General features: G+C 45.3%; 1 protein-coding gene across 12 annotated transcripts in view; it reads right to left on the bottom strand.

Annotated features, from left to right (window-relative positions):
• Nucleotides 1-216: 216 nt before the first annotated feature.
• Wt1 (WT1 transcription factor) overlaps nucleotides 217-19260 on the bottom strand; it is a 48734-nt gene continuing 29690 nt past the window's right edge. For 7 of the 12 annotated variants that reach the window (XM_006234620.3, NM_031534.2, XM_063283112.1 and 4 more), the window contains 5 exons: nucleotides 9899-9995; nucleotides 6456-6606; nucleotides 4336-4425; nucleotides 3442-3534; nucleotides 217-1607 (listed from right to left, as the gene is read on the bottom strand). In XM_006234620.3, the coding sequence (XP_006234682.1) occupies nucleotides 1486-1607; nucleotides 3442-3534; nucleotides 4336-4425; nucleotides 6456-6606; nucleotides 9899-9995 (553 nt within the window). In that variant the 3' untranslated portion in view covers nucleotides 217-1485. The remainder of the gene's footprint in view (nucleotides 1608-3441; nucleotides 3535-4335; nucleotides 4426-6455; nucleotides 6607-9898; nucleotides 9996-19260) is intronic. The other 5 variants (XM_006234622.5, XM_006234621.5, XM_063283113.1 and 2 more) reach the window with 1 other exon arrangement.

The raw sequence follows: 19260 nt of genomic DNA, 5'->3' as shown, positions 1-19260 counted from the left end.
TCACACAAGGACAGCTGCTTCATGGTGAACAGTGAAGGTGGCCCCTGAAACTCTGAAGACAAATCATTCCCGGCCCAACAAAAAGAGGTCAACTATGGTCAGGGGCCTGGATCAGCCGTTACTGGTAGCTATCATTGTTGACGACATGATTATCTGTTTAACAGAGGTTCAACAGACCTTGAGATTTGAACACAATACAACCAAAAGACTCCTGCGTTTGCTTTTTGAATAGACTTTAATTGACAGCCAAGTGAAAAAAAATGCAGGTTACATTTTTAGTATTATCATTGATACACTGTAAGGTTGACATCCACACAGTGATGTATCTAATACCCATACACCTCCTGATTTTAGTCGACAAAGAGCACATCATATATATACATATATATTTACACAGTATTTCAAGCTACAGTAAATAATTAACTCCCTCCCTTTAAAAAAAAGAAACAACAACACACGCACACCTTTAAACAATGGATTGCCTCACAATAATATATCTTTTTTTTTCCCCACATACTTGCAGACTCAAAGATACTTAAGTTACTTAAGAACAGTCTTACCAGTGAAGATCCTGGACCAGCCCCTAGTTTCTTTTAAAGTCATTTTAATTTTTACAACTTGAAGCCACATAGCCAGTGTGGACTGTACACTCTAAAGACACCCCAGATGATGGGAATGAATCTTTCACTTCCTTCACATGAGGAGGAAAGTAGATCTCTGAAGATATACCTAATTACAACTAAAAAATAAATCAGAAACGTTAAAAAAAATCTCTGCTCTTAAAACATCATTTCTTAAGAGCACAGTGCTAACGTTAACGACAGTGAATAGATGAGCAGGAAGGTGCCTTCCTGTCCTAACTATACAGGGGTTCTAGTTAGGGGTTCTAATCCACTATGCGGTTACTCCGAAACCTATGAGCTTTAAAAACCATCTGGTAGAATTACATCCGGCCTTCCGGGTTTCCAGGTTTGCAGCCTGACCTCTGGAATTCTGCGCCATACTTGCCCCTGGTACCTTGCTCTCTGATTTATTTCTTTCTAGGGCTGTTAGTAAATGGGGACCATGACAGGGTTTACATTAACAGACACATACACATGCCCTGGCCTATAAATATCCCATGAAAGAAAATGGAACAACCGCTCTAATCCCAGCGAAATGAGCACAAGGAAAAGAGGAAAGTCAGGGGACATTATCAGCAATGGTTCTTCTAGTGGTAGAAAATCCAGACAATGTCAATGGGCTTTCTAGACACTGTGAGCCACTTTTTTCAGGCCTGGGAGTTAATCAAGAGTGGGCAGAGCACCGACTCCTTCCGGCAAACCTGATAGGACGCAGTCAAACAGGTGTGCTGTCTTGGAAGTCGGATGAAGATCCACCATCATGTCCTTTTGTAGGTGAGAGGGAGGAATTTCAAAATCAGATTTGGAAGCAGTTTGCACACTTTCTTGCCTGGGACGCTGGACTGTCTCCGGGTCGGACCCCTCAAAGCGCCAGCTGGAGTTTGGTCATGTTTCTCTGGTGCATGTTGTGATGGCGGACTAATTCGTCTGACCGCGCAAACTTTTTCTGACAACTGTGCCACCGACAGCTGAAGGGCTTTTCACCTGTTGACACAATTGCTAGTCAGAGACACTTGCAACAGAATGACTGGGCACAGGTTCAACTATCAAAGGCCCGCGTTAAATCACCACAGCCCGCCCTGGACTCCCATGGGTCGTTCCCTAAGCTAGCCAACTGGCTCTTCACTGGCAGCCTGGGATTAGCAATGCCTTCTGAGGGCTTGATAACCAGAAGCACTGTAAATATAACAAAATGGAAAACGTGGGAAATGGGAGAGAAGTCTAGTTTGTGGGAATCTCTAAGCAACTCATAAATTAAGGGGGTTTGGGAAACCTCTGTTTTATCTCTAAGGATGCTCTGTGACCTGTGCAAATGTTTCTGTTGCTGTCTAAGTAGGACCTGATCTGCAAGGGCCACTGAACCACCACCCTGGGTACTGTTGATTGATGACTGGCCAGCAATAGATCTAGGACCAAAGCTTTACTCTTTATATATAGATGATTTAAAATAAATCGTGGATATCAATTTGTATTCTTTTTGCTTCTTTTTAGTGCAGAGTCTGACTCAGAAACAAACTGTGTCAGAGCAGAGGGTCTGGTTGCAAATGATTAAGACTGCTCTGTCTTGGGAGCTCCCATCCTCATTGAAGACAATAAATACCTTGCGTGTAATGCCTATCACACAGGCGTCACTTAGAGGTATATGATCCTTGCCTTTCAAACAGCCTCACAAAGAATCATTATCTTCACTCCACAGATGCAGGCAGGATTTGAACCTAGACATGCCTAATTCAAAGCCCACTCTCATCCCTGTGTCACATCCCCAAGGCTTGCAGAAGAAAATACCACAGGAAACAAGCCCAGTGCTGCCTGGAGGATCTTCCGAGGGTACTGATAACCTGTCTGTCCTGAAGAGTGAGGACTTTCCTGGACACTTACAATAACATGGCTTCCTCACGTCCTGTTCACTGGCCATCCATTTTTCCTAAACTGGCTCCTCCACCTCCTCACAGGCACTTCTCAACTCCCTTTCATATTGGTCCTCTCAGCTGCACCCGGCTTGGCTGAGTCTGGCTCCCTCCTTAACTCCCTGGCTTCTCGAGATAGCTGTTTGAACTCAAGCTCTTTCTCCAAGAACAATGGGGCAGAGGTGGGGCAGTTGCCACTGAGGTTGCCTTTCAATTGCTCTGTGGCTCTGGGCAAACTATTTAATCACTCCCCACCACAGACTCATCTGTTCAAAGAGGATTGAAACCACCTACCTAGTCTTCTTCCAGGGATGCCGTGAAGATGAAGAGCTAATCTAAGAGATGGTTCTGCTTCCTAAGGAAGCAAATGAGCAAAAAGGGCAGTGCTATTTTCACCATGAATCTCATAGCCTTGGGGGCAAACACAGTGCTTCAGCAGCTAGAGGCTGCATCAATCCCCCATTCTCCTCCCTGTGCTGGTATATCCATGTGCTTGTGTTAGTCTGACAGAAACCTAGACTCCTCGTGGAGCTTTAAGTAAGTGGGGTACGCTCTCTGATCGGGTATGAAACTTAGGCTCTCGGTAGAATAGAATATCTTGAATTTCTGATCACGCTATCGGGTTGATTGTTCAGTTGGTAATACAGCAAACTGGGGACAGTGGAGACGACCTTATCTTTGCTGTGAATCCCCCTGGGCATTCTCTGCCCATCTCTTGCCTACCCCATGCTCTTTGACCCTTTCTCTGAAAAACATTATCATTTATCATATAAAGATAGCCAGACACAGCCATTCTCTGAATGGATTCTCAACTCTAGAACTTGCACACGAGTCTCTCGCATTGCAAACAGTTTCATTAAACAGTAGCTTAGAAAATAATGAAGAATAAATGTGAAGAAAAGTTTACGCACTTGTTTTACCTGTATGAGTCCTGGTGTGGGTCTTCAGGTGGTCGGACCGGGAAAACTTTCGCTGACAAGTTTTACACTGGAATGGTTTCACACCTAAACGGACAGAGAAGGTCTAGCCTCGGCCCTAGCAATGTGGGGCACAGTGAGACACATGAGGCCGGCTTTCTGGCAGCTGGAGAAGCCCGGCATATCTTTCACATCAGCCAGGTCTGCGTCTACTGGGACCTCATGCTTCCTTGATCCCCAGACTCAGCAGAAGCCACCTGATTCTGTACAGCAACCTCCAGGAGCTGCTCCCGACTTGGAAAAACCATTTCCTAATTACAAACATCCAGTTCTCGCCAGTAGACAAGTGTTAGAGACTGAGAAAGGTAGATCACTGCAAACAGGATCCTCGCCATTGCCCTGGTTCCTGACTGACCATCATCAGTCACCACAGTCTACCGCTGAGGGATCCTACAGCCGCTGTGGCTCTCGTCACGAACGTGAGATGTTTCCTTCCTCTTCTCCTTCTCCTTTGTAAAGGAAGACTTTTTATGATGTGTGTGTGTGTGTGTGTGTGTGTGTGTGTGTGAATGTATGTCGTGTGTGTGCATTGCCCTCAGAAGCCAGAAGAGAGTGCCCTATGGAGCTGTGGTGGCAGGCAGTGACGGGCCACCTGGTGTGGATGCTGGGGACCGAAGCTGAGTGCCCCGCAAGAACAAGTACTCTTAACTGCTGAGCCATCATCTCTACAGCCCTTCTTTTTAAAAGAAGTCTCCAGGTGAGGGGAAGAAAGTTGGGAAAATGGAGGTAGATCACCCTCTTGTCTGTGTTCAACAGAGAAGACAGTCACAAAATCGGCTCTAACCCAAGGGCCTGTGACTGCTGGCAATGAAAAGTGAACCTACAAACCTGTGTGTCTCCTTTGGTGCCTTTTGAGCTGGTCTGAGCGAGAAAACCTTCTCTCGCAGTCCTTGAAGTCACACTGGTATGGTTTCTCACCTTAGGGAAAACACATGCCATTCTGAGTACAGTGCTGGAAGGAAACCTCTTCACAAGGAAACCCCCCTAAATGCAGATGAAGGGATCCCAAAATGCCCAGAGCACTAAGGGGAGCTAGTTAGGGTAGTGCTGTAGACTTCTGGGAAAAGAAAATCCCACTTACACACATGCCCATGGACACAGGAAGGAGTGAATGCAGATACCCTGGCGAAGTTCCCTCACTGTGAAATGGAACCAATAATCTGACAACATCAAAGGGTCTATGAACAGATTAGACCAGACCGTCCAAGTAGAAGGAGCAGACTGGTGCCTAGCACTGAGGCGATGATCAGAAAAACACAAACATTAGCATGGACTATTTGGAGAAGCCAAAAAACCAAAAAGGTTTGTTTCAAAGTCCATGTTTGAATCGGAGATAGAATTTTGGATAGTGTGCCTTGAGGCCGGCCTTGTGAATGAACTGTTCTGTGTTTTATGGCCTGAAGATTTGGTGTTCTCTGCCACTGACTTCTTGTTCCTGGGACCAACATAAATGACTCGATGGTTGTAAGATTCCCCAATTAAACCAGAAGCTGAAAGAAACATTTAGCAAGATTGTTGTCCTTTAATCTGAACCAAGTCAGCAGTAGGATTGTGCAACCCTGGACTCGGGAAAGAAGAGCCCCACCCCTGTGTCCACAGGAAAAGTTCAGCCAAAAGCTGGGAGAAGAGCCCCCAAGAGTGCACTGAGCTTCTGCAAGTATCCCCACCTCCTAGAATTCTGACTCACTGGATTCTGGGATGGAGAGCTAGATACTCCAGGGTCAGTAGGGTCTTTCCATTGGTGGACAGCTCCAAGTTTCCTTTCACGTCTCAAAACCTCTGGTGCTTCCCTGGCTCTGCGTGTCTCTTGTAGCTGACCTCACTACTCCGAGCCCCCCTCACCCTTCATCTTTATATCCCCCCCACTCCTACCCATCGAAATGTAATGTTAAATGTTAAGAACACACCCTTCACAAATGCCGCGTGCTCTGCAATGCTGGCTTACGGTTTGAGTATGGAATGTCTCCCACAGACCCCTCGGTCTCGAGCTCATAGTGCTTAAGACCTTGTGGACCATTTCAGGTGAATCCTAACAGGAAACAGTGGACTGCTGTGGGCATGGTTCTGGAGGCTTATAACCTGGTCCTATCTCCCATCTTCTGTCTCCCTCTGCTTCTTCATCCAGAGATGACCAGCCTCGTGCTCCCATTGCTACAGCTTTGAGGATGTTCCCAACGTTATACCTTCCCAGCCATGATAAGCTGTGCTCCCAAACAGCGAGCCACAATGAATCCACTTGTCAGGTGTTCAGTGATGGTGGGGAAAGAAGCACCTGGCACAGCCTGCTTGGGAAGCTGTGACCTTTATCGAAGAACTGACTCCAGAGCGTCTATGTGTGTCTTTGAACCTACCCTTCAAAGTTTACGGTGACCTTACCCATCAATCTCTGCGCCATCAGATTGTCCTATCCCAGGCTCATCTTCTCTGCTAAAGGTGCTAATAGTTCTTCAGGAGTAACACTATCATTTATTCAGTCCTGGAGACACGGGTCCTATGTTAGGTGTGTCATAGCTACAACTCCTTTAGTACAGTTTGATCTAAAGCACAAGGCTTGCGAATTGTATAGTGTTACACAATACAATATATAGCATTATCATCCTCACTGTCCTTACAAAGCACTTGGAGTTCAGAGGTATGGTAAGCGATGATGGCTCAAGGTCTCATCAGTTGATGGTGAATGTGACCGTTCAAACAGATGTCACTTTTATTCTACGGCATTTGCTTTTCACCGCCCTGTTCTGCTTTCCTGGAAATGCCTTACTGGTTTCTTTAATAAAGGATGGGAGAACAATAGGCAAACAGCCCCGTGGCCTCAGAGTCACCGTGGCCTGAACTTTCAAAGTGCAAGCTTTCCATCCCACAAGTCACCTGTGTCCTGAGCAGTGTTAGAGTCTAGAGTGAGGCTCATGAACCACCATGGCTCAAGTCTGGACAGTGGACACACTTACCAGTGTGCTTCCGGCTGTGCATCTGTAAGTGGGACAGCTTAAAATATCTCTTATTGCAGCCTGGGTACGCACACATGAAAGGACGCTTCTCACTGGTTTCAGATGCTGACCGGACAAGAGTTGGGGCCACTCCAGATACGCGCCGCACATCCTGCAGGCAAAAATATAAGAGGAGTGGAGACCTTGTGCCCTATGTGAACATTAATGTCATTCCCATGGGAAACTGAACACTGAAATGCACCCAAAGAAGAGAAGGCAGGTATGGTATGGGACAAAAAAAATGTTCACCTCCATACCCTAGATACCTGTGGCAGGCATCACTAACAGATGATAGGCTAGGAAACTTTATGATGCAGTATTCTGATGTCACTACAACTGATCTACAGGACTTGGATTTGAAGCGAAGCGTTCTTTGAGGTCCCTTACACAGAACCTCTAGAGAAGACGCATTGGTTTCTGCAGAGTTCCCAATCTATCTCTCACTTGAGATAGTGAGGTCTAGAATTCCAGAGCCCCAGATGGTATGTATGCCATCCCAATTGGGAACATGACCATATGACCATATGATTATGACTCAACCAGAAAATGGATGAGAAAGTTCTTACATGAGAAAGACATGAGACATTGAATGAGGCCAAAATAGATGATAAATAAGCCTTTGGATCTGGGGCCTCTGGATCCACCAGAATCCTGTGGTACAGTGACCATGATCCTTAGCAGTGACACAAAAAACACTGGGCACTGTCTACCTTCTGTGACTTTGAGTGTCCCTTCCATAACACCTACTGTTTCCTGTCATCTCACAGGGAGGACAAATCTTTCTTGCCCTCGGGCTGTGATGCCTTGATATTAGGAATGATTCCTCCTTGTTCAACTACAGATGCGCTCATCAAGGCCGAAGACATAGGCAGCTGACACAGCAACACATCTGTGATGCTATGAAGACTTGGGACAAACTCTAAACCAGTGGCTCTCAACCCTTCCTCATGTTATGGTGACACACAACCATAAAGTTAGCACATTGGTGCTTCATAGCTGTAATTTTGCTATGTTATGATCATAATGCAAATATCTGATATGCAGGACATCTGACATATGACTCCCAAAGAGGCCATCACCCACAGGTTGAGAACCACTGCTATAAGCTTAGTTCTATGTGTCTTCCAATGTACCCACTCACACTCTCACATTCCTGCTACTGGTTTGCCTTGCCACGAGAGGGCACTTGTTTTTCCATAAGGAAAAGTTCTGTGTTGTTATAGAGTACTGTATTGGTAGGCCATAGTGTATGTCAACATTTGCCTCTCCCCCAGGGCTAATGGTGGTATACAAGTGAGTCATAGGCCAGAGGCTTGTTTAGCATATTCTAGAAGAAAAGGAATAAGTAGGGAGATAGCACCTGTACAGCGAGTGTGGCATCCACTAAAGGCTCTGACAGTGGGTCTCATAAACAGAGTCTGATGGGAAGGAAGGCACAATGAGCCTCTTCGTCTCCCGTGAGAAGACATGAAGACCAGGTAGGAATAAGGCTAAAAGCAGCCATTACTATTAGCCCTCAGTCTGCTGAAGGATGCTGATGGTGTCTACTGTGGGACACTCGGATGACTCCTTCTGTCATGTCTGCATTTCTGAGACTTATTTATTTCTCACCAGAGTCTTGTGATGACATTTTACTGATTTCATGAAGTAGAGCTCCTTGCCCATAGCACATAGGGCCTGGCCCACATGCAACTTACTTCCAGGATCTCAGCTGCCCTCCAAAGGACACTCTAGCCACTTGTCTTGTGGCAGCCATTGAGTTGTGTTTGTAAATAACAGATGTGAGTCCTTGGTAATCATGGTTCTGATTATCCAAAAGAGGCTTGGGGCCATGTAAGGCCTCCCTTTGAATAATCTATATTCTCTGAGATTCTTCACTCACCCTGGAGAACTCTCCATCCTGTTCCCACTGATCAACAATATTATTTTATTTCTACCAATAAACAATATTAATCAGCCAATTGTGGAGTCTGATAAAATGTGTGTTGCACATCTCAGTTCCCACTTACTAGCTATGTGGTTTTAGATAGGTCTCTTGTCTTCTCTCTTAAGTGTACAGTGAGGGTCACATGGGAGAAAAAAGGCCTGCATAGACATGCAGGAATCATAAAAGCAAGACATGAAGTTAAAGAAATTAACCTGTAAATGCAACACAGAATATCCAAGAACGTTCTGAGAAAGGGGTGGTGATTGTTGGGGAGAAATGGATAGGAAAGGGTCATGATGTGCAGGTGGTATGAGCACCTTTGAAACAGTAAACTATGCCAGTTAATACTAAATAGATAGATGATGGACAATAGATAGATAGATAGATAGATAGATAGATAGATAGATAGATAGATAGATAGATAGATAGGTTAGATGGATAGACAGACAGATAATAGGTAGGTAGGTAGGTAGGTAGGTAGGTAGGTAGGTAGGTAGGTAGGTAGGTAGATGGATAGATGGATGGATGGATGGATGGATGGATGGATGGATGGATGGATAGATTAGATGTATAGAAAGACTGCCAAATAATAGATAGATAGATAGATAGATAGATAGATAGATAGATAGATAGACAGACAGACAGACAGATAGAAGACAGACCATTGAATAGTAGACAGATAGATGGATGGACAGACATGTGTATATCAAAGCCCATAGAAATATATGACAAAGCAATTCAATTATGAATAATATTCTTTTTGTTTTGTTGCTATTGTTGTTTTTTTCTTTTCTGAGACAGAGTTTATCTGTTTAGCCTTTGCTATCCTAGAACTCACTTTGTAGATCAAGCTGACATCAAACTCAGAGATCTGACTGCCTCTGCCTCCTGAGTGCTGGGATTAAAGGCATGTGTTATCACTGCCTGGCCAGTTAGGGATAATATAGCAATATTCATTCTATCGAGTGTATCATAGCAGGGATATGTATCATAGGCAGGAGGACATAGGAATACTACAGTTTTGTGAATATTCTGTAAGCCTTGAAGCTAGATCAAGTCCATGTTTTTAAAGTCTGTGTCTAAATCCCAGCACATAAAACATGTCTAGCCACAAGTGGTGCTATTGGTAATGCTATTGTCAACACTGGACAAACCAGTCTACCTTTGAGCATTTTACTACACAGATCAAATCTTAGACATCAAGAGTCCAGGTCACTAATTCAAGTGCAGATAACCCACACACAAGAAATGTACCACCCGCCACGGAGAAGCAGAAAACAGTAAAGGAAGAGAGAGGAGATTCTGTAGGAATTATCTTTGTGGCAGTCGGGCAAGGTAACATTTCTGGGGAGCTCCTTTCCACCCCCCACCACCCCCACCCCTGGGAGTTTGCCAGGGTCAGTGGATCCTTCAGCTGAGTGTGCAAGGCATGTGAGCAGAGAAAATGGTGGCCTTTGGCTGGGCATCCTACACTCACCTGAATGCCTCGGAAGACACCGTGGGTGTGTATTCTGTACTGGGCACCACAGAGGATGGGGGTTGTGTGGTTCTCACTCTCGTACCCTGTGCCGTGGCTGCGAACAAAAGGTTAATGTTGGTTCAGGACCACCTTCTGGAAATACAGTCTTACCTCCCTCCATGGGCTCACCCTGGAACAGGGCTCTGTGAAATCCTAAGCCATTACATCTGCATGTTACGGCCTTGCAGCCATCTCCCCATCCCCGCCCCAAAATTCACCTCAGAGACAAATTGTCTGGTGCTGTGTGTGCCTCATTCAGACAAGCCACAAAAAAAAAAAAAAAAAAAGCCACAGTGTCGGGATCTCATCCCAGGCAAGTTGTTTACCATCTGAGCAGCAGCCTGAAAGCAGGAGTATCTCAGGAATGCACAGAATGCTTCAGGCTTCGTGTGAAGTACACTGGGGTTTTGTCGGCACCTCATGACTCAGTTCTTACCAGATAGCACCAAGAAAGTGATGACATTTACAAGAAGGGATGTCACGTCCTCAGAAGGGGGGTGTGGGGGTGCACGTCTGTGGCTCCACTCAGTCCACAGAACAGTTTTCCAGAACACACACACACACACACACACACACACACACACACACACACACACAGCTGCATGAGCATGAGTGTGAGCGCTCATGTGGAGCCCTAAGTAGACATCCAGTATCTTCCTTGGTTTCTCCGCCCTCTATTTTTCCTGACTGAGTCTCTCATTGAGCCTAGATCTCACCAGCTTAGCTAGGCTGCCTACCCAGCAACTCCCAGAGATTCCCCCATCTCCACGGCTCCAGTCCTGGGATTACAAACACACCTGGGTTGTTTTAGATAGGTTCTGGGAGGTTGTACTGAGGTCCTCTCGTTTCTGTGGCAAGAACTTTACTGACTGAGCCTTCCCCCTACCCCAAACCCCTGGGGGCTCTGGTTGTCCTTTTTGAAGGTCTCCAGCCTTCCGGTACTTCTATCCCTCCAGCCTTCAACGTACTTCCAAGATACCCCCCCCCCAAGCAATGCATTTCCTAGGAGTTGAGTCAGCCTGCAGTGAAGGACAATTGTCCAACACTCATTGATGGCCACTTAACCCTTGTGGGCATTCTGCTCTGAAAAAGACTCTCTCCTCTAGCACAGTCCTGGAATCTTTTCTGCAGTGATTTATTTCCAATCCAGTCAGCACAAAAATTCTGGCATTTGCAATAGATAAGAATTACATTGAGAGTCACTGTGGGGATGGTGAATGAGCATTGCCCATCTCTGTGAAAGGAAGCAGCTACTTCAAAAATACCCAGAAACCCCACCAAAATATAACCAAAGAGTGGCCATATTACCCAGAAATCCCAGGTGTATTCCTGAGAGAAATAAAAGCAGATGTCCAAGAAAAAAAACACTTTTTCTATATCATTCGCTAGCATTCTTTATTCTCACAAGCCAGAAACGAGAATCAGCGCACCAATCAACTGATAAGGGACTAAGTCATGAAGTATATCTACACCGTGGAATGTTATATGGCAAGAAAAAGTGAAGGAGTGATTTGCTATAGTGAGTTTAAGAACGAAGGCACAAAAGACCATGTCCTGCAGAATTCCATGTACACAGAACGTTCAGAGTAAGTAGCGTTGCCTAGAACAAAGCAAGTTGGCGAAACATGGGAGTAATTACTAAAGATGCCCTAACTATGTAGGAATAAATCCAGCCAGTAGTTACACAGTCTGTGACTTTAACAGAAATTGTTGCCCTATACACTCTAAGTGTGGGATTACATGGCGTGTGAAAGCAATAAAACTTCCTTGAAATGCTTCATAGCAAGCTGAGCACAGCAGTGCACACCTGTACCCCAGCACTCGGGAGGCGGAGTCAGAAGGATCAGGAGTTTGAGATTAGCCTAGGTTACATGAGACCTTTTCTCAAACAAACCAACATACAAAATAATGACAATGATGGTAAACGTTGTAGTAGCATCGTTTAAAAACCTCCAAGTAAAATTAACTAACTGGAATCTGCCCCCTCCACCTCTGCTACTCCAGCATCATGGATACCAGGGGATAGACAGGTGACCTAGTGGATCAGTCCACTCTGTCTGATGGACTTGGGAAAGGCCTAGGGCTGACTCATCCCTAGCTCCCCAGGGGAAAGAATTCCTGGAAAAGAGAAGTATTTGCCAGGACAGCTATACTGTCCACACAGCCCAGGGGCACACCAGCTGTGGGGTTTCACATTGAGCTGTGATTCGAGCATTTCAGAAAGAAAGGTTTTGTCTTTTTTGGACAGTTTGTGGAAGGAGGTGGCTGCTCTGTTCCCAAGCCTGTACTGTACTATGTCTGTACATCCTGCATCAAGTGATCTGATGCATCTTGCCAAAAGAGGGGGAGCCTCAGAGAACTAAATCAGGGTCAAGCACACAAAAGTTGGGGAGAAACACCAAGGTCAGTCAGCATCTGCCTTGCTGACCCTCAGAATGTGCTCAGCAGGAAAGTGAGAAAGGGATGCTTTCCTAACATACTCTTCCAAGCACAGGAGAAGAAGTGTGGATGCGGTGACTTGTAGTAGCACAAAGAAGAGAGGGTTGGAGTGAGCTACAGGACACTGCCTCAACAGCTGGGTGACACTGGCTTTACTTGATTCACCATCTGCATGAAGCACATTTTCTTGGGGAAGAATTAGCAATCTGTATTGACAGCTGTTCTCCCTGTATTAGCTGAGTTCTTCAACGGTGGAAACAGGGAGCGTGGAGAACAAATTTTCATCAAGACGTTTGTCCAAAACATTGAGCACTGACTCTCAGAGTCACATGCAAGCCAGTAAACAAAAGACTCCACTAGAAACACAACCATGCCTACCCCTATCACTCTATTCTTCTACCAAGTCTGTGAATAAGGAAAACAGTTGGTCCCTGCCTATTTATTCTTCTGTCCCTATACCATTCCACATGGTAGAACTCCTGTAAGCCAGATTGCTTCCCAGTGTGGTCTTCCCAGAACACCAAGTACAATACATGAACATTTACTCTCTTTCTCCCTCCCTCCCTCCCTCCCTCCCTCCCTCCCTCCCTCCCCGCCCCCACCTCTCTCAACACGGAAAGCTAGCTGGCTATCTTGAATCATAGATCAAAAGAGGTAAAAAAAAAAATTAAAAAAGCACCTAGGAAGATCATCTGCTTCTTCCCCACTCAAAGGAGGACTCTCTTCTAGTTCACGCCCATGACTGGTAACTAGTTATAAAAATAACCATTTCATTTGGGGTCAGTTGGCTGGAATGTTCCTCACTACTGCCTCCTGGTAACCCACAGAGTAAGGGAGGTTAAGTTTGAGCCATTTCTGTGTACCTCCTCTGCTCAACACTAAACTTGACCTTGAGTATAGACTCTGCTCTCCGTTCTGTGTGCTGCACCCCTAGTAACTGTAGCAGGCACGGGGCCCATAAGCATTCCCAGAGCGGCCTGAAGGTCTAAACCCTCTTCCACAGGATAATCATTCCATTTGGGGGAGATGGTCTTCCCGGCTACAGAGCTGTATCAACTGTAACCGGTGAATGGGGTCTAAAGAACTTTAGAATCAGGACTGTGACATAAATACAAGAGCCTAACGATGTGGACCTCATGAATTATATCCAAATCAAGTCACCCAGAATCGATGTGTTAGTCAAGCGTATATCACTGTGGCTGTGGTCCACAGACTGCCTGTGCTCAGGCCTTGGGCAGGAGCATGGGCTGCTCAGCTTAGCATGAAAATAAGACCATTCTAGCAGGACTAAAATTGAGTAGTTCAGTGGCACTCGTCTACAGTGTTCTTTCTAGGTCTAATAAAATCTCCCTCATTTCATCCCTAACTAGCATGAACTGAGGACAGTGTCCATAGCCTGAACTCGAAGATGTAATGTTTGAGGGAGGAACTGAGCACCACACATTGGTGCTTCAAATTCTGTCTGTCTTGTCTCAGGGAGTCATTCCAGCTGCTGAAATTTTTCAGACTCTGGATTCCGCTTACAAAGCATTTGTTTTCCATCACCCTATCATGTCTACATTTGGAAAGCACCTATCCAGGGCTGAGGAAATAACTCATCCATGCAAGCAGGAGAAACTGAGTTCAATCCCCAGAAGCCATGGAAAAATCTAGCATGGGGATGTATGCTTGTAAGACCAGCCCTAGGAAGATAAAGACAGGCAGATCCCTGGGGCTAACAGGCCAGCCAGTTTAGCCTAGTTAACAAACTCCAAGCCGATGAAGAGACTCTGTCTGGAAAAACAAAGCGGATGGTTCTAAGAATAACACTAAGTCCTCTGGCCTCCGTGAGTATACCCAGACGTACATTCATAGACACATATGAGCAAAAAAGATGCCCTCACTAGCTGTTGATACATAGTATATGTCATATAACATATGACAAATATTTCTCTGGGATATTGAGGTGATGGGATTTCAGGAGATCTCTCCACAGGACAATTTAAAGAATGACATTATAGAAAAATAAGTCTTGTAATTAGGGTCTAGTCTGGCAGGGCAGAAGTTACCCTGAGACAGAAAGACTTGAGAAGACGATGATCAACACAACCACAGAGTGCTACAACCCACCTGACGGCTTCGATGGACAGGTGAAGCCAAGCTTTAGACCAGGACAACTCTCTTTGCCACAGTCCAATCCAGCTAACAGAGGACATCAAGGGAAGTGAGATGTGCACATAGCCAAGTCTATGAACCAGCATGGGTAAGCCTGGCCTTCCTTAGGCTAAGAAATTGTTGCTTCATTAAACAGCAACAATTTTGCTACCTCTTAATCTTCCTCCTAAGAATAAGATCTTGATTCAGTTGAATGACAGAGGAAAAGAGTTGGGAGTCTCTATGGCTAATGTCATTAGAAGGCCACAGAGGTTTGCAGTAAGACGTGATTGGCAGCTGTGGGTCCAGGTGGAAAGGGGCGGTGTCTTTGGTACAGACAGGTGAAGGGTGTGAGAAAGGAAACTAGGGTAATGTGGTTACTTTTCCCAGCCTGCAAGAGCTCGCTCAGTTCTAGAAATCACACATTAGGTTGATGAAGACACTTTAGACCATCTTTGGTACTATTGCCCAGCCAATGATAAACCACCTAGGAAGCACTTATCCCCTCTCCATCGTGATCACAGAACTTCTAACCAACTGTGAAAAGATCTCGTAATGCAGGTTCACCAGGGCAGTTACCCTCTCCTCTCAGAATGGCAATCCTAAAAGGAACAGACTCGGGCTTCTGTTTTGTGTGTGCCTGAGCAACTTTGGTTCTTACTGATCTGCTTCCTTCCTCAAATCCTCTGAAAGATCCAGCTTGGTAACGTTGCCTTGCTGCTCCTGGGTTTCCAGAAAGCAATGGCTTTTCTCTTCCTTGAAATTCCTGGCACTTACTGGTCTCGAGTCTTCCATCACCTCTCTCACTGTCCACCAGTTTCAGAGAGAATCGGACAAGTGGATAGCTGTTTGATGACACAATGTGGGCTTGCTTCTTCTTTGCTTAAAGCAGAACCACAAACCCCAACACCCCTAATGGGCCCAGGTGAGTTAGAAGTAAATGATAAAGACTCCTAGGAACTAACAGTACCTCAGCTGAGGGTGACAGGCCACGTGGCCTACGTATCACATCTCTTCAGCCCATCATTGTCTCGTGAACTTAGTGTTGGCATAGGTTCCCATTCTTGAAGGACTTCTCCAAGATCCCCTGAATTTTGCATTCATACAAATAACTTCCCTTTTAAAACCCTTTTCCGTTCTAAGAGCTACCAATTTGCTTCCCCCCCCCCCCTGCTTCCAAGGCCAATCAGTGAAGCATAAACTATCAGCCAAAAAAAAAAAAATCTCCATCTTGGTCCTGCTGTGTTCTCCTTGCATGCCAATTAAAGGAAGAGACAAGCCTGATGCTGGATGCCAGCCTCTTCTCATCCCTGCAGACTTGAAAGGATGTTATACTTTTGTCTGTGTGTCTAAGTGTTTGGCTGAATGAATATATATGTTCTATATGCATGCCTGGTGCCTATGGAGGTAAGAACAGGGGCCAGGTCCCCTGGAACTGGAGCTGCAAATGTCTGTGAGAAGTGTGTAGGTGTTGAGAACCAAACCCAAGTCCTCTGCAAGAACAAGTGCTCTTACCTACCAAGCCGTCTCTCCAGCCCCCAGGAATACTATGTGTGCACAGCAGGAATAACCATTTCAACTGTTGAAGTCAGTTCTTAGCTTCTCAGTTTCACCAGCCCATTAAACGACAGGATTAAACTCTGACACTACAGACAGAAAGCCGTCTCTGCCACACCACGAGTTCAAGAACATTAGTTTCTCATGGCTGCTGTAGTAAAGTAGCACATTTGGGGGGGTTTAAATCAACGCAGATTTATCCTCTCACAGACCCAGGCCACAGAACCCCATCATTTGGGAGGGTAAAGTAGGAGGGTTGCAACTCTCAGGATAACCTGGGATACACAGTGAGTACAAAGGGCTGGGGTCGGGGGTTCAAAATCAACCTAAATCTCAAGGGACTGGGTGAACATCTTTCTTCCAGTGACTCCAAGGGAAGTTCCTTCCCTTGTCTTTTTCAGTTCTGGTACTTGTCCACATGTCTTGATGCCCCCCACCCCTTTTCACACTGTACCCTCTCTCTACCTCCTACTACTTTCCTTTAGCCCAGTTTCTCACTGTCTCCCTCATCTAAGGACACTGTGGTTATATGTAGACAGTTGAGCCCCTCCCCCAATCCCAGATAACCCTGCCTCATCCCACTCTCACCACCTCAAGACCTTAACTGAATCGTTCTGCCTGTTACCATGTAAGTCTGCATGCACAGCCTCGGAAATCAGGATCCGGGTATCTCTACGTGGTCAGCATATCAAACTGAGGGAGCCAGTGTGCATCTCCAGGTCTTGCAGATACAGTTGAAAAGCTAAATTTATCTGGATTCTACATCTCCAGATTACTCTGAGGACACACTGTTCTTGAATCCAAAAGTCTGAGTCCCAGACCTACATTAACCACTAATTTTCCCCCCATGGCTAGTGAGTCATCTCACTGTCTCCGCATCCAAGATTCATCATTTGCAGGATGAAGCTAATTACCTATTTTGAAGATTAAAGAGGTGAACTATTCAGGGAGCAAAAGTTAAATATCACCATATCCCAGTGATATCCAGGTCTGTGGCTGTAACACTCAGTGACTCGTAAAATTATTTACTCCATGTTTCATACGAGCCTGATGATGGAGACCAATAAAACTTGTATTTTTGATTTTGAATACAACCTAGATCTAGAAACCGTTAAAGATGCGCCCATCACCTTAGTCCAGTGCTTAGTCTCCCTGGCTCCTGCTCCATGTAAAGTGAAAATAACAACACCAGCCCTATATGCCTGCTAGAAGCCCAAACCAGGTCAGGGAAGCATTGTGCAACACTTGGAACAGGATAGACATTAAATAAATGTCCACTGATGCTTCCATAGTTATCAATGTCATTTTGCTACAAAATATTTTGGATTTTAAGGAATTATATGTCCAATGTCATAGAAGGGGCCTATGGCAGAGCCCAGATATGAGTCCAGCCCAGTACATCTCTGCTCCCTTTACAATAAGCAGGGCAGTTTTTGTGGTACAGTGTCATCTTTTATCATCGTGACACTTGAATGACCTCCAGCTCTTTCCTCCAGGGTCTGACTCAAGTCAGACGTTTTGATGTTTTAACAGTGTAGCCAGGGGAAGGGGTGGGGAAGAGAAGGGAATGGGTGTAATAAGTCGAGTACAGCACACTGTGGCTTCTACTGAGATTGTATTTAGCTGGGTATAAAAATAAGCCCAATACTGAGGGAAGAGAGATGAGTCAGTCAGTAAAGTGCTTGCTCCAGAAGCATGGAGAACTGAGTTTAGATCTCCAGCACTGAGGTAAAAAATAAAATAAAAATGTAAATCCAGAATGACAAAGTGTAACTGTAACACCAGTCCTTTGGGAAGCAGAGACAGGAGCATCCTTGGGACTCTCTGGCCAGCCAACCTAGCTGAATCAGGGAGCTCTAGGTTCAGTGAGAGCAGCTCTCAAAAGATAAGTGGGTAGTGATTGAGGAAGATGCATGATGTTGGATTCTGGCCTACACACACACACACACACACACACACACACACAGAGAGAGAGAGAGAGAGAGAGAGAGAGAGAGAGAGAGAGAGAGAGAGAGAGGCACAGAGACAGACAGAGAGAGAAACAGACACAGAGTGAGAGAGAGAGAGAGAGGCACAGAGACAGACACACACACACAGAGACACACACACAGAGTGAGAAAGAGAGAGAGAGAGAAGCACAGAGAGAGAGACACACACAGACACATAGAGAGACAGACACAAACACAGAGAGAGAAGCACAGAGAGAGAGACAGACAGACACAGAGAGAGAGAGAGAGAGAGAGAGAGAGAGAGAGAGAGAGATGCTGATGCTGACTGAGCAGTCCAAACTGTACAATTCTAACCAAAACCAACCTCTTTTCTTTCCATCAAGCCATACAGAAGCAGTTACCAGCCCAGCACACACCTCCTGCCTTCATTCCCAGGAGCAGTGTAGACTATACTGCAGCTTTCACAGGAATGAAATGTGTCCTGAGACAGTCTGCTTTTCATACATGGCTTTTAAAAAATGCATCAACACACATCCTTGGAAAGCTTACAGAAAGAGCAAAGTGTCCGTCATAGAACACAAATTATAAACCCTCTCCTTTCTAAAAGTGTGTACACTGTGGTCTGGCTCAGGAAAGACACAAAACATTCAAAGAGAAGCTTCTTAAGAAATGATTAATTCTGATATTCCACAGGCACAAGAAGATTAATAAAAAGGAATTGAGGTTTTACAGATGAAGAAAACCAGAGCTTCCCTGAAATCCCATATCAACAGAAGTTTAAAGGAAAGAAAGAAAGAAAGAAAGAAAGAAAGAAAGAAAGAAAGAAAGAGAGGGAAAAGAGAAAATGAGCTTTTTGAAGGCAATTAGCATTTAACATAAATATAAAATCAAGGATGGTGGCCTGTGATTTTTCTCCCCCACCTCTAGTTATTGACCAGGTGTGCGAGGCCCTATGCTCACATACAATCATCATCTTTGTCTTCTCACATCTACAGAGCTCATCAGGGAAATGTGCAGACAACCTCTAGGTCTTATATATCAGACTGTGGAATTTACCCAGAAGGCTCTGTGTTCTCTCCATCCTCAACACCCAGGACTTAATCATGAGATGTGCAAATAAAGTGCCTGTCTTCTTTTGGTGTTGACAATAAACTTTGCTGCAAGCCTTGAGCCCCATCACTCCCTTGTCTAACATGCAATCGAGGGTGGAAAAAAGGAGAAACTGTGGACTCCTTGAAGGTT

This window comes from Rattus norvegicus, chromosome 3 (assembly GCF_036323735.1).
Source record: "Rattus norvegicus strain BN/NHsdMcwi chromosome 3, GRCr8, whole genome shotgun sequence".
Lineage (NCBI taxonomy): Eukaryota > Metazoa > Chordata > Mammalia > Rodentia > Muridae > Rattus > Rattus norvegicus.
Note: the sequence above shows the minus strand (reverse complement) of the source record. Positions and strands in the feature narration are given on the sequence as shown.